This window comes from Periplaneta americana, chromosome 13, assembly GCF_040183065.1.
Source record: "Periplaneta americana isolate PAMFEO1 chromosome 13, P.americana_PAMFEO1_priV1, whole genome shotgun sequence".
Taxonomy (NCBI): Eukaryota; Metazoa; Arthropoda; class Insecta; order Blattodea; family Blattidae; genus Periplaneta; species Periplaneta americana.
The window spans coordinates 85,603,506-85,630,864 of record NC_091129.1 but is presented as its reverse complement, the minus strand read 5'-3'; the positions used below and the strand labels follow the sequence as shown (position 1 = coordinate 85,630,864).

At 35.5% G+C, this 27,359-nt stretch overlaps 1 protein-coding gene across 1 annotated transcript in view; it reads right to left on the bottom strand.

The window, feature by feature from the left end:
* LOC138711640 (uncharacterized) overlaps window positions 1-27,359 on the bottom strand; it is a 146,618-nt gene that overhangs the window by 80,223 nt on the left and 39,036 nt on the right. Inside the window, exons 8-14 of the mRNA XM_069842771.1 lie at window positions 25,508-25,616; window positions 20,232-20,341; window positions 17,514-17,697; window positions 15,884-15,970; window positions 11,909-12,063; window positions 11,188-11,431; window positions 935-1,143 (exon numbers count right to left, since the gene is read on the bottom strand). Coding sequence (XP_069698872.1) covers window positions 935-1,143; window positions 11,188-11,431; window positions 11,909-12,063; window positions 15,884-15,970; window positions 17,514-17,697; window positions 20,232-20,341; window positions 25,508-25,616 — 1,098 coding nt within the window. The remainder of the gene's footprint in view (window positions 1-934; window positions 1,144-11,187; window positions 11,432-11,908; window positions 12,064-15,883; window positions 15,971-17,513; window positions 17,698-20,231; window positions 20,342-25,507; window positions 25,617-27,359) is intronic.

The window sequence follows — 27,359 nt, the reverse complement described above, 5'->3', positions numbered from 1 at the left end:
ATTTGAACCACATTTCTGAACAACATTTTTTCGCATCGCTGCATTCAGGCAACAGAGTCTAAACACAATGTCTTCACACCACTTATTAACTCATATCGCCGAAATGACAATTCTGAGAAGTTTCTTCAAATAAAAAATGTTTGTTTTACCTCCTCTATTACCACTGAAACGTTGTAAACGAACTTTTTTTTCTCATTCTTTATAAACATAACTATATGTGGTAGGGTTTGGCAGCTTTCCGGATAACCCACTTCAAAGGTAAGGTATCTCTGAATTAATATCGATTTGTGCCAGGAAGTCAAAAGGAGGATAGCAATGGTAAAGAAAGCTTTTAATAGAAAAAGGAGCATCTTCCGGGGACCTCTGGAGAAAGAACTAAGGAAGAGACTAGTGAAGTACTTTGTGTGAAATGTGGCATTGTATAGGACAGAAACATGGAAATTACGACGAAGTGAAGAGGAACGAGTAGAAACATTTGAAATATGGATATGGAGAAGAATGGAGCGTGTGAGTGTAATAGACAGAATAAGAAAAGAAGCTATGTTTTAAAGAGTGAGTGAAGAAAGAATGAAGCTGAAACTGATCAGGAAGAGGAAAAGGAATCGGCTGGGTCACTGGCTGAGAAGAAACTGCCTACTGAAGGAGCATTGAAAGGAATAATGAACGGGAGAAGCGTTTGAGGCAGAAGAAGATATCGGATGACGACATTGAGATAATATGAATCATATGAGGAGACAAAGAGGAAGGCAAAAAATAGGAAAGATTGTGGAAATCTGGGTTTGCAGTGAAAAACCTGTCCTTGGGCAGAACACTGTACAGGTGGGAGCCTGAAACCCGTGCCACTCATGGGCCTTCATGATCTGTAATCGGGATGGTCTTGACTGTGGGTTCTTCTCTACCATTGGTCCCTAAATTCTGCGTTGTTAACCAGTACCTGGCCACGAGCGACACGGCCACGGGAAGCGTGCTCATGGTTTTGCCCCCCATCAGGTACTCCTCTGGCGTGTCATTCTTCTTTCCACAGAAGCCGAAGTAAACGCCGATGAGGGAGGAGACCCCCAGCAGCATTCCGAACAGCACGCAGTCCAGCCACCCGAAGAGTAGCTTCCCCTCCACGCCCACATCCGTCACGTTCATTGCTTCCTGAAACGCATTGTTACATTTGAAAGACATGACGAGAAAATACTATCGTTACGATTGAGGGAGAAAGCATTGATTGACTGCAACTTGATTAAGTATTTCTAAAATCACCGGGAAAAACAATATTTTGCTATATTTTTTGAATGGCAGGACCCTTAACTTGCTGGCATTTGTCACGACAGCGCGAAATACGAATGAAAATAGGGACCGCATTTTTTGGTGAAATCCTATGGTGATATCAGTGTAAATCCTGCCGAAATTTCAGTGGGTCTTTTGTGAAACAACTTGTTAAAGAAATGTATTAAGCTTATATTGTATGTGAAACATTTATTTATTTATTTACTTACTTACTTACTACCTTACTTACTTATTTATTTATTTATTTATTTATTTATTTATTTATTTATTTATTTATTTATTTATTTATTTATTTATTTATTTATGTATTTATTTATTTATTTAGTCAGCCATTATTTATTTATTTATAAGTGTAAATCCTACCGAAATTCCAGTGGGTCTTTCGTGAAACAACTTGTTAAAGAAATGTATTATATTTATATTTTGTATTAAGCTTTTATTTATTTATTTATTTATTCATTATTATTTATTTATTTATTCATTCAGTCATTATTTATTTAATTATTAATTAATTAATCATTCATTCATTCATTCATTCATCCATCCATCCATTCATCCATTTATCACGCATGAATATCGACAAAGAATAAATTAAGCATGATCTCCACATTTTCTTCACGAGGATTTGTATAACAGTCAGCGAGTAGTTCTGTCTACGCAAAAGTCTCTCACACTGTCCACATTAAAAGGAGGATGCCACTCTGCAAACAATTCATACCAAATTCCACCACTAAACTCCTCAAAGTCTGTTCGCATCAAAATATAACCTTCGGTGCAAAACATACTGCAGCAAGGATTGAATAATGTAGACTATCTTTGCTGCAGTCGACTACAGAAATAGATTTTTTTTCAGTAGCCATACACATGATAAAATGAGTGTACCCAATGTCCATAGAGAAAGTACAAAAATATTGGCATTTCCAAGCGATTGGCAAATTGTATAACACAGACAGAAGTCACAAACATACTTTTTGACAATATGGAATAAAATATTTGGTACATATTTAGTAATACTTGTGATTATTGATATATTTTGCACAATGATAAAACTTTCGCGAGTCTATTTTGTTTAAATGTAGTATTTAGGTATGTAATTCATTTCATTTAGTTTTCTGCTTAAGGGCAGGTCTTTCACTGCAAACCCGCATTTCTCCAATCTTTCCTATTTTCTGCCTTCCTTTCTCTTTTCTCATATGATCTATATATTTTAATGTCGTCTATCATCGGATATCTTTTTCTAACCCGAACTCTTCTCTCGTTCACCATTCTTTCCAGTGCATCCTTCAGTAGGCAGTTTCTTCTCAGAGAATGACCCAACCAATCCCTTTTTTCTCTTTCTGATCAGTTTCAGCATCATCCTTTCTTCTCTTACTCTTTTCAACACAGCTTCATTCCTTATTCTGTCTCTCCACTTCACACGTTCCATATAAGAGTAAGAATAATGAAGATAATAAATGTGAAAAATTTCTCGCCTATCACTATTATCAAAAAATAGATCCCTATTTATAGATATCACTGATGCTGGAAAGTATAGACCACTTAAGTTAGTTCTAATTGAACTGTTACAACATAAGAAAGGGATTTTCATGCCACGATTTTATGGGACGACCCAGTAAATATTTTTCGTTTGGATGATACTTTATCATTGCCTTAGAGAGCATGAACGAATCGATTGTCATGACGTGCTCTTTTCAATTCTATAGATATCTGCGTAGTTTAGGACCTGTAGCGTACCTGCAGTTTCTTCCGGTTCCATTTGTTGTTGCTGCTGTCCGACACATGAATCTCATCTCAAAAACTGTTAATAGGCCTATGCTTTTCTCGTCTCTCTTCCGGAGAGTCCATGCTTCGTTTCCATAACATAGGACTAAACTAGTCATTTTATATTACCGGTACTATAACGTACGGAAGTACATAGCGGTGGAGTTTTTATGGCTTACTACTGAAAGGCTTACTATATACTAGCGGTGCGAGGCAAAGTGGATACCTACAATTCTTGCTGATTACTGTTGAAATATTATTCGAGACAGGAAAGACATCCCTCATAAAAGAAAAAAAATTAAATCCCCTAAAAATTTCGGGGAAAGAATCGTAATTTTGTTCAAATTTCCCAAATTCCATTAAGCTTTTTATACAGTAGATGATATATGTGGTAGTTTTTCCCTTGAATAATTTATTAAATGTCACTTTACATAATTTTAAGCATACTAAAATAGTATGTTATCATTTTTGTCAACATCAATATTCATTCATTCATTCATTGTATTCTGGCCAAGGGCAGTCTTTCAGTGCAAATACAGCATTCTCTCTCCAGTCTTTCCCATTTTCTGCCTTCCTCTTTTTCTCCTCATATGAGCCATTTATATCTTAATGTCGTCTACCATCTGATATCTTCTTCTGCCCCAACTCTTCTCCCGTTCACCATTCCTTCCAGTGCATCCTTCAGAAGGCAGTTTCTTCTCAACCAGTGACCCAGCCAATTCCTTTTCCTCTTTCTGATCAGTTTCAGTATCATTCTTTCTTCAGCCACTCTTTCCGACACAGTTTCGTTTCTTATTCTGTCTGTCCATTTCACACGCTCCATCCTTCTCCATATCCACATTTCAAATGATTCTAGTCGTTTCACTTTACTTCGTAGTAATGTCCATGTTTCTGACCCCCATAAAATGCTACATTCCACACAAATTACTTCACTAGTCTCTTCCTTAGTTCTTTCTTCAGAGGTCTACAGAAGATGCTCCTTTTTCTATTAAAAGCTTCTTTCGCCATTGCTGTGCTCCTTTTGACTTTCTGGAAGTAGCTCATGTTACTGCTTACAGTACACCCCAAGCATTTGAAGATTTCCACTTGCTCTACTGCCTCATTTCGAATTCGCAAGTATATCTTCTTCACTTTTCTTCCTATGACCATGGTCTTCGTCTTATTGGCATTTATCTTCATTCCATACTGCTCACAACTGTCATTTAGCTCTAGTAGCATATCCCTTAGTATCATCTCCTCTTCTGGTAACAACGCCATATCATCAGCAAATCTTATACACTTTATTCTTCTTCCTCCTACTATCACTCCTCCCATGTTCTGAAAACAGGTCTTCACTAAATCCTCCAAGTAAATATTGAACAGGGTAGGTGATAAAGGGCATCTTTGTCGGAGGCCTACTCCTCTCCTTATTTCAGTTCCTTCTGACATTTCTTCTCCTATCCTGACTTTTACTCGTTGTTTCATTTAAAGGCTACTGAACAGCATCCTCTCTTTCCAATCCACGCCAATTTTCTTCAGGATCCCCATCAGGTTATTCCAATCCACTCTGTCAAACGCCTTTTCTATGTCCACAAATACCACATACACGTCTTTATTCTTCTCTAAGTATCTTTCGCCGATTGTTCGTAGCAGTCCAATTGCATCTCTCGTATCTTTTCCCTTCCTGAAGCCAAACTGCTCTTCTTTCAACTGTTACAATGTGAAAAATATTAGTAAAAACTTAAAATCCCAATAACTAGAAAACTATTCCTGGCAGAGAAAATCTAAATACAGATTCGAAATCAGCACACACATTTCTTTAACAATCACAACTGTTAACTCCAGAAAAACAAATGTAGAACAGTGTTATTAGTATTATTACATATGCAAATTATATTGAAATTATATTATCTGATCTACAATTGCGATGAAGTTGGAATCTTGCTCATTTTCAAAGAACTGAAAACACGCAGTCGCTGTTGTGTGTAATTTATTGGATCCCAGCGTTTAGCAATCCCCTTGAAAGGCGCTGTGAGTTGTAAAAGACTTCAAAGAGGAGAGATGGAATTGGATCTTTGCGTCATGCCTCGCGACAGGTCTGCAGCTTCTAGTTCATCTCGGATTAAATTTATAGCAGCGTGGCGTGAGAGAGGAGCTTCCGCTGAAATGCGCTTCAAGAGACACTGAAACACATTTCCGACTGTCTGCACAGCGTTAAAACAGGGATAATTTATTCTAATACCCTGCAGTGCAAATTTATTTAATACCTCTCGAATCAAGAGTAACGGATAACTCAAACACAATATTGGCGCGTATCTTAGGCATGTGTTTTCTTTCCAGATGGAAGCGGCAGCGTTTCTAGACACAGTTACAGCAGACTGTGGTTCGACTCCAGGAAGGAAACGAAAATATATTTCCCTTCCGTAAAGCCCGTGTGTATCTCCCTTATCTTTCATTTATTAATATAAATTTAACGATGACCTTGCATGAGCTAACCACATTTATATCATTTTAATTTATTTAAGAATATCAAGATGTTTACTTGCTCAACACGCCTCCATATCCAGCTGGACATGTAGCCATCAAGAAGACCAAGATGAAAGACATGAAGAAGGCACTGAAATATCTACCATATGAATTCAGAAAGTTTTATGATGGCATAATTCTACTGCCTGTATGTGATTAAAACTGTATCAAACAAGTACAGTGGAATCTTCTAAGTTCGACTGAACAGAATTGAAAGTTCAGTCCAATAAGGGTAGTAGGTGTGGCAGGTGAAATGAATACAAATTCTTATTGGTTATCCATAACGAATACAGTACTGTAGTTGCATTTCATGCCGGCCCCGATACTTGTATATGCTGTTCTAGTACCACAGTGGGTTTCAACAATTCCGTCTCACAAAATGCAAAATTCTCAAATAGAAAAAAAGCGTTAATTAATTTAAAATCAGTGATTAAATATGAATGCCCTACGCAATAAAATATGCTGTTTTCCTTTAATAAAATTATCACTACAAGACACAGAACCAATTTACATTCAAATAGTAAACTCATTTCTTACTGCCCGTATAGGGGCGTGTCTAATTCTCCTACATAAGCAGTCTAACTATCTATAAATGTCGAACTTAAGAGCTTCCACTGTACACAAAATAACTTTCATTTGTGCAAAATTTTGCATTAACTGTAGAAATCCTGATCTTTTCTTTCTATGTTTTACATTTTAAACGGTATGTTTTCACATGTATTTTGACAAGTGATAGGCTATGCTATATTCCAATGCTTGATATAATACCTTGAAATAAAAATAAAAATATTATAATATATCTTCAATTTTTTATTTTGTTGCAGATAGGGACTTCTGTCGGTGATTTTCAAATAGCCTACATTTTTCTGGATGTAAACTGGCTCAATTTTTGTTCTGAATACTGCAAAATATGCATTACGCACATGTAAACAATGCTTCCAAAGCGTAATTTGCATAACTAAAAATTAAGCATTTTATTATGTTCTTTGTGTTTTTCTAGAAGTATAGAAAAGTGATACAGGTCCCTTTCTGACATTAGCTCTTCATATATATGAAATGCTGTACATTAAAATAAAGTCATTTTTCTACTTGTATAATAAAATGCAAAATTTAATGTAGGCCTAGGTGATGAATATTTTGAAAGGGAAACACATAAAACGAAATGATAAAACAAGGAAAGATTGATTCAGACCAGCGGTGACCAAAACTAGAGCTGCAGTGATTACATGCTATAGACAGCCTATGAAGTAAGGAGATGGAGTAAAGGTAGTTGGCATGAAAACTTCAACAAGTGATGGTTCCTGTACTAACATCTTGATCAATCCCGTGGATAAAAATCTCAAGCTTTGCTGTATCAGTAATGTCACTGCTGTCATCAAGAGCCAGTGAATAATATAGATTTTTCTTGCCTTTTTTCTTAACCTTCATTTGAATATAATCAGGTATTTTCTAAATTCTTCTCTAGATACTTGGTCGAAAAATTCGTAGTTTTTCAAAATTATAAAACTTCTTATGGACAAGTTATTTAAGCTATTTAATGATTACTCTTTTGAGAAATTCTGTTCTATTAAAAGTCTTTAGAGCATGAGATATTTCAAACCCCAACAGGAAGCTAACTTCCTTACATTTATCTATCTCATCTTTCTCTTTCTGGCTATGACTTAAGTTATGTCAGTTCCTGACACAGTTCGTTGGCACATAATATTGAATCAGTTTTTTACAATATTATTATTAAAAGAATAACTAATAAGTAGTTACCCTCATCTAAAGATTAATAAGATTAAAATTGAGATAAAACCTAATAATTTTATCTTTCTAGAGAGAAGATCTAAAAATATCATTATTCATACACGTACAAAAGAATTATAGAAACATATACTTAGTGGTCAATAATAATAATAATAATAATAATAATAATAATAATAATAATAATGCTAATAATAATAATAATAACACATTATTCAGCGTGGCAATTAATGTTTCTATATACAGCTAATTGAACCGTTGAGCAAAGTAAACATATTACATTTTGCCCGACAGAAAAACAATGAAGTTCTCCTTCTCATTCTTTACGAAACCACCTCTTACTACTTGTAGAGACAGAGTTTTTAGAGCGATATGATACCGCTATTGCTTGCCTTCAGTACGTGAATGAAACACACAACAATGTACAGGAAACTCCTCGTACCCGTTTGAATGTCTGTGATTACACGATGAAATCACGACACCCGCTTTGGTCACCGCTGTTTTAGACCTTTACAATGTATGCCAAAAATGCATTTATAAAATTTAATTTAAATTACAAACCAATAGATTATTGATCAGAGTCCGTCTCACATCAATATAAATAATTAAAGTGAAAACTCTTGAAGACGAAACAGAGCAGATAGTCTTAACTTTAAACGGTAACGAAGAATAACACGAATGGTATACCTACTTACCTTTCAGAAATGTTATAGTGGAAAAATTGACCAAATACGATAGCTGCAAGCTCCAAACAGACTTTATCACTTATGTTTCACAATATCGCCAGATCACAAATTAAATTAACATTGTTTTACTGCAAGTTTGAAGCCTATTGATGTTATATTCATTGTGAGAAGTGTGATGTATGAAGAAGGCAAGATGTCCCATCACACTGCACCAAGACTATGTACTTCCTCAAGAGCTGGATCTGCCAAGGTCAGGACGTGATTGCAGATGATGACAAAATTGCTCCGCATTGTGCACAGTAAAGCACGTCATGTGAACTTCTTTGAATTTTATGACCGTGGGTCGCCTTCTCACTTATTGTAACTGACAGTTGTGTAATGAAGCTACTAAGAAAATGAATTCGTTTATTTGAAAGAGTATTATTTTACATATAGTACTACATTCTGATTAATTTTATTGAGTTTTTTTTTTCACTTTTTCATCATACTTAGCATTCATATAAAATTTACTATCTGATATAAAAGAAAAATGATTAAATTTGGAAAAACGAATGTACGACTGAGAAAGTTCCATGTTGTCCATCACGGCATAATAATAATGATGATGGTGGTGGTGATGACTATGAGGGAAGGATTAAATTACTAAGGGAAAAATATCTCGATACTGAGCCTGATTAAGTGAAGAAAACCCTTACAGTATACAAACTTCTGGTCTCTTCCCCTTTCCTCCCTATCCCAGTATCTTTTGGACACCAGTTCTCATGATTATGTGAGAGAGTATGTGTTGACAACATAGCAGAAAAAAGGAATCACCCTACAGTAGAGTAAAAATTACGATTCCCCATTTTGTCTGATAGAAAGGGTCCTTAACACTAGCATTTTAGTCGACTATAGTCTGTGCATTTCGTGAGGGTGGCTCAAGGTCAAGCAATGGACTGTATTTGCCATGTGTGCTTCCCCCCACTCCTGGATCGTTCTCCTCAAGAAAAGTCAGTTGAACCAGTGGCGCGGCATTTTAGAGAGGAAGGGGACCAGCCAGAGCTTAGGAGAAAGGGTGCAGTGTGGAGGAGACGAAATGACCTTGACCCGCCAGTTCGAAATGCACAGACTATAGACAACCCCTAACAGAGTGCGACAGAGAAACGATTATAAATATTTGGTTATTGACTCAAGATTTTTTTTTAAACTACATACATGATACCATAAAGTACATAGGCTTGTTTACACATTTCTTGTAAAGGACGTTCTTTAAATGACTCCGCAACAAATTTTCCATGCAAAGACTGATTTTCTCATTATTTTTGTTATTTTTAAGGAGAGTATGAAAGGTCTGTCTCACTAATGTTAAATTTATCTGAGTAATTTCCCATTTTCACTGAAACTGCTCAAGATATAACAATGAAAATTCTACAGAATATAGAGTCATATACTTATACTTAGGCCTATCATTTCTCGTCAAAATACTATTACTATAATGCAACATATAATGTACATAAATTTATATTTAAATTTTATTTATATTTTAATTTGTCTTCTTACGGTATCATTATTTGTCCTAATTTTACTACAGTAAATCCACATTACCACAGTAAAGTAACATATTCGGAGTTCTAGCTCAAACAGTTTCTGAGAAAATGGGAAATTCGTGCAAGTTTCCTTTTTTTTTTCTTCAGAAATTACAGTAAAATAATAAGCTGGTTTTCAAACGTCATACTGCATGACGCCTTGTTACCGCCTTTTGTTACTGCCTTGAATACCGAACGGGAGGCGACGTCATAGGAATAAATACTATAAATGTAGGAAACGTAACTTTCATCATAATTAGTTCCTGATTAGTTATTCAAGTTTAACTGAACAAGTGTTCACTGAAACGAAACAAAAATTAGCTCGCTGCAATAACATGACATAAAATGTTTAAAATACGAGTATTTACAATCAACAAACATTGATGAAAAATGTATCAAATTAAATAGAAACAAATAATAATATGTCATAAATAAAACAAAATAAAAAATGAAACTTTCACCAAAGCACATTTAATACTGTTCTTTATGGATAATTGTGCAATAAAAATCATGACTGAAACCTAGCCGAATAACGTCATTGTCTACCACAAATATTGTACTCTGCAGCAAGGATGCTGGTACTGCTGCTGCTGTTGATGAGAATGAGAATGTAAAGATAAAACAAAGTTAAGAATAATTAATAGAATCATGTCGAAATAATTAAGGCAAAATCTTCTTGCCGCAACACCATCTTCCTTTAACCTTCGTCTTATTAATGCAGAAGTGGCGGAAATAAGTCCAAATGCAGTTCTTTCAACCAAAAATATCCTATGTATGTGAATTTTTCTTTTCATTAAAGATAATAAGAACGATTTATATAATTAATATAATGTAAAGGCTAAAGTCCTTGCGGAAACTGGCATAACGTCGTCTCTCTCTCTACCACAAACTTTATTTGTAGAGAGATCAACTATTCATGGGGACGAGGAGGATGAAAACGGTGTCTAGTGAGGAAATCACTGTATTACTTAAAAGAAAACATAGCCTATTCGTAAGCGTGCGATAGTGCCATTTTTATTCATAAAACATATCAGAACAAGGTGGGACTCTTCGGTAGCAAGGACAAGGCTATTGTTGTTGTTGATGATGATGATGATGATCATTGGTACGGGAAATTGTTCTTGAGGCGAACCTGCCGCGACAAAGTCTTTCTTCACCTCCTGTTATTAATGAAAAAGTGGCGAAAAGGAGACCAGGTACAGTTCACTCACAAATTTGCCATGTAAGTGGGCTTTCTTTGTACTAAAGAAAATGGAAATAACGATGTAAATTATTAATATAAAGTCCAGGCGAAACTTCTTCTTGAAACTGCTATAACACTGACTCTCTCTACCACAAATTTTATTTACAGTTGGACCCACGTTGTATGAGATGAGGAGGAAGTTGACTAATGAGGAAATGACGTGATCACTTGGGAAATCACTCTAAGGAAACGTGCGATAGAACCATTTTTATTCACCAATATCAGAAGAAACTGGAAGTTTTTGGAAGCAAGGTTATTAATGCTGCTGCCAGTGCTGATGATGACGATGATGATGATGATGATGATGATGATGATGATGATGATGATTCAGTGAATTAATCTGGAATAACAGCGTTCCGAAGGATTGGTGTACACCTCATCACATGGCTGTTGTTCAATCTGCAGCAGATGTGAAGAGAGCGTCTTTCTCCTCAAGTACTTTCATCTCACACTTCCGTCTTCTGCGCAATATTTTCTTCCTAATGACTGGGGAGAAAAGCTTCAGGTTCATCTCTGCCATGTTGGGGGCCTCTGTGAAGTGGCTGACAATCGTGGCCACAGTGATCATGACAAAGAATCCGATCACAGTGTAGTACAAGAAGGTTATCCTGAACAGCACAAATGCCTCTTCTTTCGGAGCATCGGTCCTGGAAAACAAATCCTTATTAAGCTTCGCTCGCTGTAACTCTGTCGATGGAGACGGTTAGACCACAGTCTAATATATACAGTCACGAAGCTGGAGTTGTTTAGAGTACTAGAAACAATATACTGTGCCGGTACTACTTCGCATTGTCTGTTATGAGACGATAGTAGCGATCCTAGTGGTTAGCAACTACCTATGGATGCATATTCCCTACTTCTTGAGCTTCGCGAGTGTAAATACTAGACTGTGGTTAGACTCAGAAGATAGAAAGAGAGAGATATATTCTACAGGCGCATTAAAGAAACATAATTATTTAGATATCGCAGGGGGAAAGAACTAGTTGGAATTCACTTATTCTATGAAATTTGGATGTTTATAACGTGTCCACATGTGTAAGTAGGCAGAGTAATCTAGGAAAGTAGTAATTTGTTAGTAATGGCAACTATGTTTGCAGAAAAGTTCAAATAAATTAACAACTCACGGTAAAAGTACTGGCTCTGTGATATTGATGCCACATCCATCAGTATTAGTGGGCAATTTGGGATATTTCAAAGTCCCATCCGCGAGTGATTTTTGGGTACCAAACATCATCCATCCCATGAAGAATAATGATGTTATACTTCCTGCTATAGCACCCTGTAATTATAAACAATAATTATAAACATATAATTATATGCTAGGGAAGCAAGTAAAGATATTTTACCACGTAACAGATTAACTGATCGCAAACTATATATCCATATGTGAAATATGAATATAACAGTCATACTTACAATTCATAGTAACATTTTCCAACTGTTCCACACATTATCTGTTAAAGCATTTTTCTTTTGAGGGCTATTCCTGTTACAGTGTGGTTATGACTCTTATAACTTACAATATGAATCCAAGTCTTTTGTGTGCAACAGATGGTGTCCTCCGGTACTGAAGTTTATGGTGTTCGAATTACGCCGTTCAAAAGTTGCTTGTGTGGTACTGTCGAGATCAGACTTGCATTTCTTATTGTTTTATTTCGTAAGAAAGCATGTATCACTATAGGCATCCAACAAGAAAAACTCAATGCGCAGAAACTAGCGGGCATGACTAAGCGCGCCACGAGGAGTCCGTGCTGAGTTTTGCTTGTAGGATACCTACATATATGTTGAAAGACAAGTCTGCTCTCAAATTCGTCTTGAAGGTCACTAACTCAATACAAAACGTTTTGTAACTGCTTGGTTATAGTCGTACTCATCTGAGAACTCGTTTACAGTTGATACGTTTAAGTTTATCAGAAAACAAATATGAGATAAATTTGAGAAGTACTATGAAATATGCCGAAATGCATAACAATTTTGTATTTCTTTCACTGGCCTTCGTTACTCTCAATATAATACATTGTATTTGTATTTGAAATTATTGCCTTAATCACTTGTAAGGTTCAGACCTGTCTTCGGATAGTTGACTAAACAATACCATCTAGTAGCTATTCCCAGAATGGACAAAAAAATAACCATTATTTTCCATTTCGTTATGGTGGTAGGTAAAATACTAGGAACACATATCACTATCGTCGTCGTCATCATCGTCATCGTCATCACCTTCACCTTCACCTTCACCATCATCTTCAATTCTCATTGAACCATTGAGAATCAAGCCATTTCTTGAGAAGGAGAAAAAAGGTGACCTCCGATTGAAGTCGCAACAACTTTCGTATGGACGTGTGCACAAAAAGGTTCTATAGGTTGCAATGCAAATGGATACTCTTATGCGCCGTCCAATACCTTTGGTGTAGTGTTGTATTCATAAGGATATTATTTTTGTAATTTTAAATAAATTGATTTCCCTCTAGTCTTGATGTATTCATAGGAGTCTTCGTCTTATGTTCCTTCATACCAACAGGAAATTGCCGATCACGATTGCCATGGAATTAATTTGTACACCCTTTGACACGGAAATTGATCGCTTTTCGGAGACAAAGTGTCACCTTGGAATAGTTCGGGAATCTTCGTGGACACCGTGTTTACACGCGTAGATTCAAAGTCTTGCTTAGCCATAAATACTTCGTTGGGAATATGTCGTTTCGTGACGTACATGTACGTCACTGCTACGACTCAAATTCATTCTTGGACCTCGATGCTTAATATTTCCCGGTGTGAATCGCGTGATAACCCGAGCGACAATTTCATTATTGAAGAAAAATTCACGCTATAGGACAGCGACCATTTTCCATGTCAAAGGGTGTAAATTCTCCCTAGATCGAGTGTGGGAAAGTTCCGTGTTGTGTAGTGTGGAAAAATAACAGAGGATAATGGGAACGTCAACGTATTATAGGGTGATCCGTTTGGGTATGGATAAAATAAAAACACCGTAAAACATTTACTACTGAACTTTAAGTTATTTGTTGAAACTCTGTGCATACAACACTGAAAGGTGGGATATTTCTCAGAGCTCAACACGACCCCCATTGCGCACCCTATACAACTCATAACGGTGATGCAATTCAGCCCATGTCCATTGTAACAGTCCACACCTGTGGAGTAACGGTTAGCGAGTCTAGCCGCGAAACCAGGTGGCCCGGGTTCGATTCCCGGTCGGGACAAGCTACCTGGTTGAGGTTTTTCCGGGGTTTTCCCTCAACCCAATGTGAGCAAATACTGGGTAACTTTCGGTGTTGGACCCCGGACTCATTTCACTGACATTATCACCTTCATCTCATTCAGACGCTAAATAACCTAAGCTGTTGATAAAGTGTCGTAAAATAACCTACTAAATAAATCCATTGTAACATAAGAGAGGTGATTCGTTGAAAAGCTTGAGTAATTTTTACTCTCTGATGATCGATGTTCCTGGGTTACTGTGAATAGACAATGCATTTAACAAAACTCTACACGAAGAAGTTAGGAGGGGTTAGATCTGGGGAGTTTGGGGACCAAGCCAAGAGATAGCTGCTTCTCGTACTGGGTTTCGCCTGCGATCTTCTGCGTATTTTTTTTAACACAGAACTTGTTTCTACAAATGAAGGTTTCAGAACCATAGTGGGCCAAGTGTCATTTACTACAACCGTAGCAAACAAGGGTTAAAATGAAGTTATTACCATAATTCAATGAAAACATATAGCAAGTAATATAAAGTATACACATTAAAACTAAATGATATGTCAATCTTCATTAAACTATGGTATTTACTTAATTTTAACCCTTGCTTTCTCCGTTTTTAATAAATGGCGCTTGGCCCACTACGGCTCTGAACTCTTCAAATGTACAATACCACAACAGTATGGAATCGTGTTTAGGTACATTACGGACACCATACTCACGTCGAAATTCTCTTTGAACTCTTTTAACACTCTCAAATGTAGCATACCAAAGAACACACTGTGCCCGCTTTTGATTTGTAGTAGCCATTTTTATCATCTATCATTTTCATTTGTCCTTTCAGATTATATGTATTGTTGATTGGGATATATGGAAACTCCCATCTTTTAATCGTAAATTAAATTTTTTTCTACTATCATAATAGCTTTATAATAATAAATTAATACTATCCATGCACAAACCGATCAGACTGTAATATAAGCTGATTTCCATTCAGTAGAGTTCAGTTTATTTTCTTGCAGTGCAGTGCATATTGAATAGAAAATCTTCATTTACGACAAGTAAGCCTGTATTACGAAGAAGTTATACAAGAAGTGCTGTGCTGTAATTCAATCAGTAGATAGGTTCAGCACTTAGTATAAGTTAAGCCAGTACATCTGGTACCGGTAATGTAATGTAATGTGTAAGTCGTGAGATTTTAATGCCGAAATCTGTTGCGCTTAATCACCGCTAAGTGGGCTGTTAACTTCATCAAGGCAATTTCCGATCTGTGTCGTACTAAGCGAACCTGTTTCTGGTCGTACATCTTTATACCTATAACCAAACAAATAAGACTAGGCTTAAATGCTTACAAGAACATTGTACTGATAGTAACGCTATGATGACCCCTGCGGTGGCTGATTGGTCAGACCTTCAGCCCCCCATGCAGGCGGTCCGAGTTCGAATCCCAATCAGACCCGGGATTTTCATCGAAAAATTCATAGTGACACTTGTGGTGGGCAAGGTTACATTTGGGGTTTTTCTCGGGGTTCTCCCGTAGGCAACTACGTAATTCCGTTAACATCTCTCCATTTCTTCATCATTCCATAATATTCCTCGAACGCAGGCTGGCAACGCATGGAGAGGCCTGGCCTATAGACCAGTGGGGTTTCCTGCTCGACGCAGCGAACCTTAGTGTAGTCAGCCGGTGTGAGTTTGGGAATGAGCCTAGCGTAAGCATTAGCGCAATAGATCTCGCAGTGTTGGTTCTTAGTTCCCCCCTTCCAAAATTGCATTCCGTTTCATTGCAATGGTGTGATATTAGACGTATTTATTGTACGGAATTTGGTTGCATCACTATAGGGCTTATATAACAAATTATATTAGTAACAAATTGCACTTACTTTGGAATTTCCTCTCGGGTAGAACATGCCGAAAGTAAACAATCCAAAAATTGCTCCTGCTGTTACTCCATGCGTGCTCATAGATAACTGAAATGAAAATATTCCTCCTTTTTTGTAAATAATAAGACAAATAACATTAAAATTGTAAGACGTAGATTATACATCTTCAAAACCTCGTTTGATGGAAACAGAGTACAGATACAGGAATTAAATTTGGAGCTTTATTGTACAAGTTTCGCTTACAACACAACGCATAATGCAGTAAACAAGAGCCCCTGTGTATAGGCCTATGCTACTAGTGGATAGTCGTGCAAAATTGTTGCCTAAATACAGGCTCCCGTCAAGATTCGCTCCAAATTTTAATTTCGTATGTGTACATAATGAACAGTCCAATTGACCACGTAATGGCAGCAACAGGGAAAAGACAATTAAGCCAGTATTTGAAGAATCTCTAAAAGAAACTGAAGGTTTTCGCCTAGAACTCGGTTAAATGATAATGATAATAATGATTTATTTTAGCTGGCAGAGTTAAGGCCGAAAGGCCTTCTCTTCCACTCATCCAGCAAAAAGTATACATACATATGTATCAACTTACAAAGAATTCAACAGTTTGATTTAGATAAGAGCTACATGTATACAAGAGTTATTTACGAATTAAACAACAAAATACTATGAACTATTAATTAAACACTGAAATACAAACTATGTAGCAGAATGAAGCTAAAATACATACTGTAGAATGTTAATATATTTCAAATAATGTTAGATAATATAAAGAGATTATTGTGAGACAATTTTGAAAAGTCCCCAGAATAATAATTAATGCAAAATATTTCATTATTGAGACTAGTGGAATTATATTTTGAACTCAGAAATAAACACATTTCATATTTTCCAACTAGACATGGACTATGTTTTCAACGAAAATGTTAACTTTACGTGAATGAACGATTTTGTAGTCTGAAAGTGGCCCAGATTCCCAATTGAAAAATAAAATGCAAATGCACAGACAAAGAAGGGAGATGGTCCAGGCACTTCGAAATTCTGGAGAGCTGTGCTGTAGTATTGGAAAGAAAAAACTTAGGCTAAAAGACTAACAAGTATCGTAATTTGTATGGAGAGGGAATAATTTGAACAAGAAAGTTAGCGTTTACTGAGGTTATGATTAACCTTCCCAACTTAAACAACTTAGGAAATTATAATTATATGGTTTATATTTAGAGATGTAATACTATGTTCAACTTATTTTTACGCAACTTAAATGTTTTTTTTTCTTTTCAGGCATTAAAACTTATAGAATTTAAAACGCTAAATAATGCGGTACTATCACAGAAAGGTCACACGTGATTAAATTTTATTATAAAAACCAAGAGTCATACCTATTTTAAAATTTAAGAAATGGAGAGTATTTTTGAGCTCACCAGAAATATAAATGGCTTGTTTCTTACAATTTTAGAACCATATTATAATGATAACTCACTATAGGCTACATTAGCTATGTACTCGCTGAAATGCCTACATTTCAAATAAATTATCACCAGTAAATCAAGAGTTAATCCCAAAGCTCCAGTGAAATTAAGGACGGAATTAAACAAGCTATTAATTTGATCTGACACTCCTGTGTACCCACCTGTACGACTCCGCCAATCTTGTCCACGAGGAAGACCATAACGACGCAGACGCCGCCTATTATTATGATCAGTAATTTGATTATGTTGTTGGAGGTTTTGTCGGATATCTTCACTTTCAGGCATGGTCGAACAAAATCTTCGAACAGAGTCGCTCCCAAAGAATTCAGAGTTGTAGACATTGTGCTGCAAGCATAGTTGTAATGTGTTAATATTGGATTTTATTAATTCTTATAGGCCTATTTAAATTTTTATATAGCTACGTGATGAGTCAATTTACCTGATGTTCTCTTCTTAATATTTCCATAAAAGAATTCTTTCGATAATCTTTAATTTTTTCACATACACAAAATAATAATAATAATAATAATAATAATAATAATAATAGTTTATCAGTTTTTACAATATAATAGTTATCTTCCACCCAAAGAAATTTTGCTCCTCTACAAATTTTCTATCCTCAGCATCTTCTTCAGTAAAGTCTTTTCTATTCATACTCCTCCTGACGCCATCCATCCATTGTTCTCTTAGGTTTCCATCTACCTATTTCTCCTTTTCATTTGCGTGAAGGATAATTACCTCATTGTAGAAATATCCTAATACAATTATTAATATTATTATTGAATTAATTAATTTTTATTTGTTTATTTTTATTTATTTACTCAACACTTCATTCAAATAGGAAGATTCTAAGAGCTCAAAGTATTGGACGAAAGGGCTGCTAATGAATTCAGTGTTAGATTCATCACGTCAGACAACATCAATAACTTCATTTATTCATTACTTCATTAATTCATTTATTCATTAGTTCATTCAGTGATTTATTCAGTACATCATTCACTGATTAATTTATTAATCACTTTACTCATTGATTCATTACTTCAATCATTGCTTTTCCATTTACTATTAATTCAACATTTATTGATTAAATCATTCATTCAATCATTCATTCATTTATTTACTTATTTATTTATTTACTCAAATAGGAATATTCTAAGCCCTCAAAGTATTGGAGAGCAAGACTGCTAATGGCTTCAGTGTTAGATACACCACGTAAAGAACATCAATAACTTCATTCATTCATTCATTCATTCATTCATTCATTCATTCATTCATTCATTCATTACTTCATTCATTCATTCTTTTTCTATTTAGGCCTATTATTTATTTATTTATTTATGTATTTATTTATTTTATGTTTATTTGTTTATTTGTATATGTATTTATTTATTTATTTATTTATTTATTTATTTATTTATTTATTTATTTATTTATTTATTTATTTATTTATTTATTTATTTATTTAATCTGGCGGAATGAACAACATCAGGTGTTCTCTATTCCATGATCAGAAACATAAATGCAGAGGAAATAAATAAAATTGCAAACACAAAACATAATATATGTATAAAATTAAAATCATAGAGACAATTTACAACAGGTACAAATCAAAAAAATGTATGATTACATTAATTTCCTGATATATAATAATTAAATAATTAAACTTTTAAAGCAAAGTAAGAAACAGTCTGTAAAAGTTTTCAAGAGAAATAAAACAGTAATGTTTTCGAAGTTTTCCAATGAACTTAAAATTTTCAGTTGACTCTATTTTACTCTGCCCAATAAGAAAATGCTTGCAAACTTTGAAGTAGATAAAGATCTAAGTGCCATTTTCGTGGAAATTACATTTCTACTGAAATAACAATTTATGTACACAGCTCTACAACATAAAAGAACCAAAGTCCAGATCCTTTCCTTCATCGTGTATATGTCAATAGCTTCAGCGTGTGTTAAGACTCGTTTATCTCCAAAGTTTGAAAATGGCATTTATCCTTATTCACTTCGTTATCGATTGCGTTCCATAATGTCTGACAGACAAAGTAAACATTGCCGGCAGATGAAGGGAGAAAGATACTTGAGGGGTTTTTAGCAAAAAAAACGTCATTTGTCCAAAATCATATTTTTGTGGGAATCTTGAAAAAACTTCACAGCGTCAACAATTATTGGCATTTGACGTTGGTAATTTGTATGAACACACTTCTTAGTATGTTGTTTACACATAACGCATATTTGAATAATTGGAGCAAAAAATCCTTTGGACAAATGGCATTTTTACTTGAACAGTTCCAAATGCAAAATGCAAAAAAAAAAAAAAAAAAAATACATTAGCGCATGCAGCTGTTACTCTGGTGCAATGGTGCTGCCAAGACTGTGCAGATCAAAGAAATCTGGACAACTGACATTCTTACATTTAATATTGTGAAGTAGTGACAATTTTTAGAAGCCATTTGACATTGTACTATTGACGTCTTTAAAGAACTGAATACACGTCTTCATGCATGTTCTAGAGGTGCATCAGATGGCCGCTCTAGCTAAAATTACCAGATTTTGGACAACTGATGTTTTTGCTAAACACCACTCAATTGCTACTCAACCAACGGCAGAGGTAATATTCCAGACTTACCTTGAAGTTGGGCGGAGGTAGAACGTTTCAACTTGAAGGTGGGCTGTGACCTCTGCCATTGGTTGAGTAGCAATTATCTTTCTCCTTTCCTCAGCTCGCAATGTTCACTTTGCGTCTCAGACATTATGGAACGCAGTATAAATTGTGATAACCTAAGAACCCATAAGTAACTAAGAAAATTTTACGTAAACCAGAGATATCAATTTGGTAAGGAACATAACCAGTAAATAATGATCGGATATTTGAGTCCGTTTACCTGAGAGCGGCGCTGAAAATTCCCGCTACGAAGAGTCCCGGCAGGCCTGGAATTGCAGACGCGATATCCACCACATAGTAGGCAATCAGCTGATCTGAGCGCGTGATCACCTGTGATGAACGAGAAATTATGGAAAATTATGATAAACGAAACGCAGACATTTTGAGATAGACATGGAAGTGAATGAGACACAATCCAAGAAAGATTACATCACCAGAAAAAGAAGCATCAGATTGAAATTAAGCAGCTTAGAAAAGGATGATTTAAGAAGATAGCCAGAGATAGGCAAAACATACAAAGAAGAGAAATACAAGTTCGGAAACGAAGTTAATTGGTTGTCTTTTAACGCCCTTTGTTGCCAAAGGAATTCAAGGATTTCTATTATACTACACTGCTCCGTCGATTATAGGTGAAAGCGAATGTCTACCTACTTATATAACACGCGGAGCAAGTCCCCAGCAATCCGCGAACATCATGGTTAGATACAGCAGGAAAATCCAGGAATATTATGGGCAGTAAAAAATCGATCATATGGGAATAGGTAGATACTTAAAAGAATTATTAATTCTTTATAAAAAACAGTGAATCTGATATAACGCTAATATAAATTAATTTTATGTCCTAGAATATAATATCTCTATAAAATTCAATAATAACTAAATAAATGATAAATAAGTAAATAAATACACAAACAATTAAATAAAGAAGTAAATGAAGGAAGAAGTAAAGGAAGAAATAAATAAAGAAGGAGAGGAAGAGAAAATGGATAAATAAAAATAAATAAACTGTTAAATAAGGAAATAAATAAGGAAGGAAAGAAATTACTAAATAAATAAGTAAAGGAAGAAATAAATAAATAAACAAAAAATATAAATGAATAAAAAATAATTAAATAAACTATTAAATATAGAAAGAAATATAGGAAGAAAAAATAAATAAAATAAGAAATAAAAGTAAAGAAATAAATATTACCTTAATCTCTCCAGCAATATCCTAATATTTGCCCCGTTTTCAAGGTGGTGGTTGTTTTGCCAACTGTCCAAAGACAGGTCTATTTATGAACCTAACAAGTGTGATACTAAGAAGGCACTACTTATGAGGCAACTAGGCCAAGAGATAATGAGGTAGGTTGGTCAGTTCTTTTCCCCCTCCATTGCATACATCGCCGATTAACTACATATTACACTAATGAGATTTGAGATACATATCTTCAAGTGTGATGTACTGCCTGATAATAGATATGTTAGGCCTACATAATATTTACTTTTTGAGAAATACTCAGACGTGAACGTGTTTGTAACATTGTGCCTTAACGGTATACGCGGGCTTGAAATCTCGTCACAACAACAGACCACGTTGTACTGTTTTGCTGCTTTCTTTAGACTCAAACGCATTCTACTAAATCGGCGGAGCAGTGTACTAATAATACTATTACTATTTCTACTCCAATTAGCACTTACTGTTAATCTTAGAAGAAAAATCGTTCTTAGTGTTTCGCGTGATCACCTGTTGGAAACGCGATTTTTCCGCATATGTTAAAAAGTTTTGCAAGAAGAAATATCTCTTCACCATTTCAATGGTACTTTGTTGTACAATTTTTTATACAGCATATTCAGAATGTGTTACAGGGTTAAACCCTAGATCATTATGTAACAGATAGGTCATCGCTATGTTAAAATCGTTTCCACTTTGAAGAGAACAACCGCCAGGATCGCCACCCGTCCGCTGTAAACGAACACGAAATAGCAGTACAGTCGCTAATGCAATTCAAATGGGAATTATGACGTGACTCCTTATGTAACAACTAGATGGCATTGTAGTAAACCTGACAAAAGTTGTTAACGTCAAAGCCTATAAGGCCGACCTATCTGGGGTATTATGATCTAGGGTTAAACATAATACAGCATTACATTATTGTGTTTTCATCATAATTAATGTATACTTAAAATTCATTAGGTCTTTCAAGACCGAAAAAAAAACGATACAGTGTCTTTCAAGACCAAAAAAACGATATAGCATGAGGAAAGAAAGCTGAGGGGAGAATTTACAATTCATGATGTGAATAAATGTATTGGCAACACTGATCGATTCATATGTGACAGCGTCTATTCATATCTGCAAAGCAATCTCTGTTTCACCTTTCATCTTTTTCCCGTTAGTTTGACAGCTGCTATGGATTTTCTTTCCTAGTACAAAACCATAAGGAATAGTTACAATTGAGAGGGAAAAACTTCTGGTTCATTGGTTCATGCAAAGCGCGTGATAAATGGTAAACGGTGTATCCACCGTGGGTTCAGAAAATACTTATCGTAACATTTATCAATTCACTGCAATGCTTAAGATTTATTATTCCGTTTACAGTAGCTTTTAAAACGCAGTACATACTGTTCCCTGTACTAACCAAGAATCGCCTTGAAGACCCAGTATGTTACAATGATAACACCTACGGTGGCTACGTGGTCACATCTACAGCCTATTATGTAGGCGGTGGTGGTTCAAGTCCAGGTCTGATCTGGCATTTGAATATCCCAAGGAAGGAAGACAACGTCACAGTTGGGGTTTTTCTCGAGGGTCTTCCGTTTCACCATATTAATTATAAACATAATTCCAACAAATCTTCATTTAACTATCATATTTTCATAGCCAGCGACGCATGGAAGGAGCTAGTTTGTGGCAGAAGTGCTAATATGCTGGTCTTCCATGGGTCGGGTTCGATTCTCGGCTAGGTCTTTATGGAATTCGTGGACAAACAGAAATTACATAGGGTTTCTCTCTATCATTAAAACAGCACTCTCCGATATAGAAAGCATTGGACCTCCGGGCTCCTCGGGTTTATCAGGCTACTCGCCTGAGACAAGGATCTGACTCTATCAAAGACTCAGGCACGATTGGCCACATTCCAATGTCGGATTCACGAATGTCACTCAAGCCACTTGTTAGACTCATACAATCATCACGTATAGAGGGCGCACAAAGGGCCGAAGCGTGTCAAAATGTACGGACTCGTCTCGAATCCAGTCCTCGTCAGCTAAACAAAGCTAAGGACAAGGACCTGATACGGGGAAAAGAAGGGTAGCCTGCTAGAAACCTGCATACTCAGTAGCAGCCAGAATGTTTGAATGCGCTCAGTTAAAAGGTCAAGCGTAATACGTAGATTTTCTCTATCGTAGTGCGGGTCGTATTGTCTTTACATACATACATACATACATACATACATACATACATACATACGTGAGGGGGGTGAAACCTACAAAGTAGGACTTGTTTTAGGTACAAAACACGTACGGTCAGAAGACCCGTGCATTGAATTTTAGAGAAAATTGTGATAATATAACATCTGTATGTATTATATTACTCAATAAATCCAATTATCTACATACATACATGCATACATACATACATACATACATACATACATACATACATACATACATACATACATACATAGTGAGAGGAGGGTGAAACCTAGAAAGTAGGACTTGTTTTAGGTACAAAGCACGTACGGTCAGAAGACCCGTGCATTGAATTTGAGAGAAAATTATGATAATATAACATCTGTATGTATTATATTACTCAATAAATCCAATTATCAACATACATACATACATACATAGTGAGAGGGGGGTGAAACCTAGAAAGTAGGACTTGTTTTAGGTACAAAGCACGTACGGTCAGAAGACCCGTGCATTGAATTTGAGAGAAAATTATGATAATATAACATCTGTATGTATTATATTACTCAATAAATCCAATTATCTACATACATACATGCATACATACATACATACATACATAGTGACAGGAGGGTGAAACCTAGAAAGTAGGACTTGTTTTAGGTACAAAGCACGTACGGTCAGAAGACCCGTGCATTGAATTTGAGAGAAAATTATGATAATATAACATCTGTATGTATTATATTACTCAATAAATCCAATTATCTACATACATACATGCATACATACATACATACATAGTGAGAGGGGGGTGAAACCTAGAAAGTAGGACTTGTTTTAGGTACAAAGCACGTACGGTCAGAAGACCCGTGCATTGAATTTGAGAGAAAATTATGATAATATAACATCTGTATGTATTATATTACTCAATAAATCCAATTATCTACATACATACGTACGTACATACATACATACATACATACATACTGTACATACATACATACATACATACATGCATACATACATACATACATAGGTGAGGGGGTGAAACCTACAAAGTAGGACTTGTTTTAGGTACAAAGCACGTACGGTCAGAAGAGTCGTGCATTGAATTTGAGAGAAAATTATGATAATATAACATCTGTATGTATTATATTACTCAATAAATCCAATTATCTACATACATACGTACGGAAATACGTACATACATACATACATACATACATACATACATACATACATACATACATACATACATACATAAGTACATACACGAGTACAGATACAGAAATAGAATTTGAAGATTCCTTATTTTATGATTCGCTTACAACACACTGCGCATGTGCATTAAACAAGAGCCCCTGTATATATGCTACTTGAGGACAGTAGTACGAAATTGTTGTCTACAGACTCCCATCAAGACTAGCTCTAAATTTTAATTCCGTACATACACACGTACAGTACGATTATTTAGTCCTGACAGTCACAAGCGATGTGCGCCTTGGTCAGGCGAGTCCATTTAGTTACGCCAAGGGATGTTTGGATTATTCACTCGCATACCTTCGAAGCGATCGGATGTCATGCGTCCAATAGAGTAAAATTAAGCTATACTGCATTCCTTTACCGACCGCTCGCCCTTATCTCTACTTCGGAACTCTCCCCACTCCTCCTATTACTTCCCCTCTTTCGCGTCGCTGAGTTGTCAGGACTAAATAATCAGTCTGTACGCGCACGGACAAAGTTACTTATTTACCAACGTAATGATGAGTAAGAAAACTGCTGGATTGCGTGCGTCGTAGCCAGTTGCTCTACCAATTATTAAGTTTTCCGGCTACGACTGTTTGTTTCTAATATATTATTATTATTATTATTATTATTATTATTATTATTATTATTATTATTATTATTATTATATCTTTCTTTCCATCCTTTTGCTTGAGAGTTGAAATTTCACAACCGTGCATAGAAGTGAGAAGGCTAATTGCATTAAATATATTTTTTCTTGAATATCCTTCAATTAAATTAGGTGTGAATATGTTGATCTGTTGTTGTTGGAAGATAATGGTGTATTCTGTTAATTGTTGTCAGTGTAGTTGCCATTACCTTTGTTTTCAGCGGGTCGCAGTCGTAGTACGTGGCATACATTACGAGGCCCATGAAACAAGTGATGCACTTTATGAACAGAGTCCCCAACACCAGGAACGCGAGAGACCTGTGAACAAATACATACATAAATCAAACACTGACACAAAGTATTTCTTTCTTTCAAAATGTAACGATTTCTCTGTGATTCCTTTTTGCTTTCAGAGAACGCAAATTGTTCAAGAAGACAATGTCACGCGATGGTAATTTGATTTTTGGGGCTCCTTTTCGATCCAGGAGCAAACCTAACTCCTTTCATTTCCTTAAGTCGTCTTAATTTTCTTCGCCTAGAAACTCATGACTAGACTATGGGCATTTTAGGCACTAGACTAACCCATGAATTAACCGGACTCAAAGTGATGTAACGCTTACTATATTCCAGCAGCAATGACGTCGTTCTGTAAAATTACACTGAACAATAAATTTTTACTTTTTGTCTTGCTCCGAAATAAAAATAGGTGAATATTACTAATGCATGTGCCCTAAATCTGAATTTAAAATCCAAATTGCTCCATCACGTACCATTTTTCGGGGAAAACGAATTTAATACTTTATGAAAAAAACTTCTCTTTTTTTAATATTTCACTGCTACTGGTAAAATTACAACACACTAGGGATTCAAAATGCCTCATAATACTTTAAAAATGTGTACTGGATATAAAAATGATGTTACATAGTTTAAAATACAAGAACAATAAAATATTTCATGCATAAAATGAGAAAAATCTCGAAATTTGAACTTACATTTAAAATAATTTTCTGGATGACTTCTTTTTATAACTATACCCGGGACTGTCTTTTACAAGGAACCAACAATAGTCTGCAAGCATGCTGGATGATGATCTTCCTTCATATTGCCTTTCCATTTCAGATATTTCTTTATGAAATCTTTTCTCATGCACGTCGTTTACCGCACCGAGGATAGGAGAAAAGAAATCCAAATGAGAGTATAAAAATTGTATTTTGAGAGACATATTACACCCCATTTTCCACGTATGCACTTGACACGGTTTCCACAACAAGTTCTGTGTAGTTGTCTGTCCTAGAATTTCGAAGGAAATTTCAGGAAATATCTTTGAAAGCACGCCATGCCATTTTTTCTTTAACGGAAAGTTTTTCCTCAGACGAAGACTCAGCCACAACTTTATGAATATGTGAACCGATGAAAATGTCCTCTTTTAATTTACCTTCACTCAAAATGGTAAACATTTCTTTTAAATACTGAAAACCACACCCTTGTTTGTTCATTGCGTAGACCTCACTTTGAAGTGTTATGAAATTTACTGAATGAAAGGACCAATATCTGTTTATTTATTAGAAGTTCAACAGAATATGCCATATATACCATAAGAAACCGGAAATAAGTCATAAACTCATAAAATGCATTAGCTTTTGTTTTGGTTTACAACCCCCCAACCAGCGCCAAATGTTTCCAGCAGAGGGCTTATAGAAAAGTGAAATCATAGTATATCTTAAAAACCTTATGTGATACGAAGAAAAGCGATGCATTTTCGGTTTCAGCGCACATTAAACCATAAGGGCCACATTATTTTAAGTCGGAGCAAAATTCTTGTTGTTCAGTGTTATTATACAGGACTCACGTCAACGACCCCATGAAAAATGTAAAAGGAATGCATCAACTGTTACTCACTCAAAAACTACTTGAAACCACGCCCCTATTCGCCAGCTTGTGAACTGATAACGTCCACGGTATAAGCTTCATAAAAATGTTAAGGAATCACTATATGTATATTAACCCCTGCTGTAGCTGAATGATCAGACTTTTAGCCTCTTATCAGTTCCATTACATCCC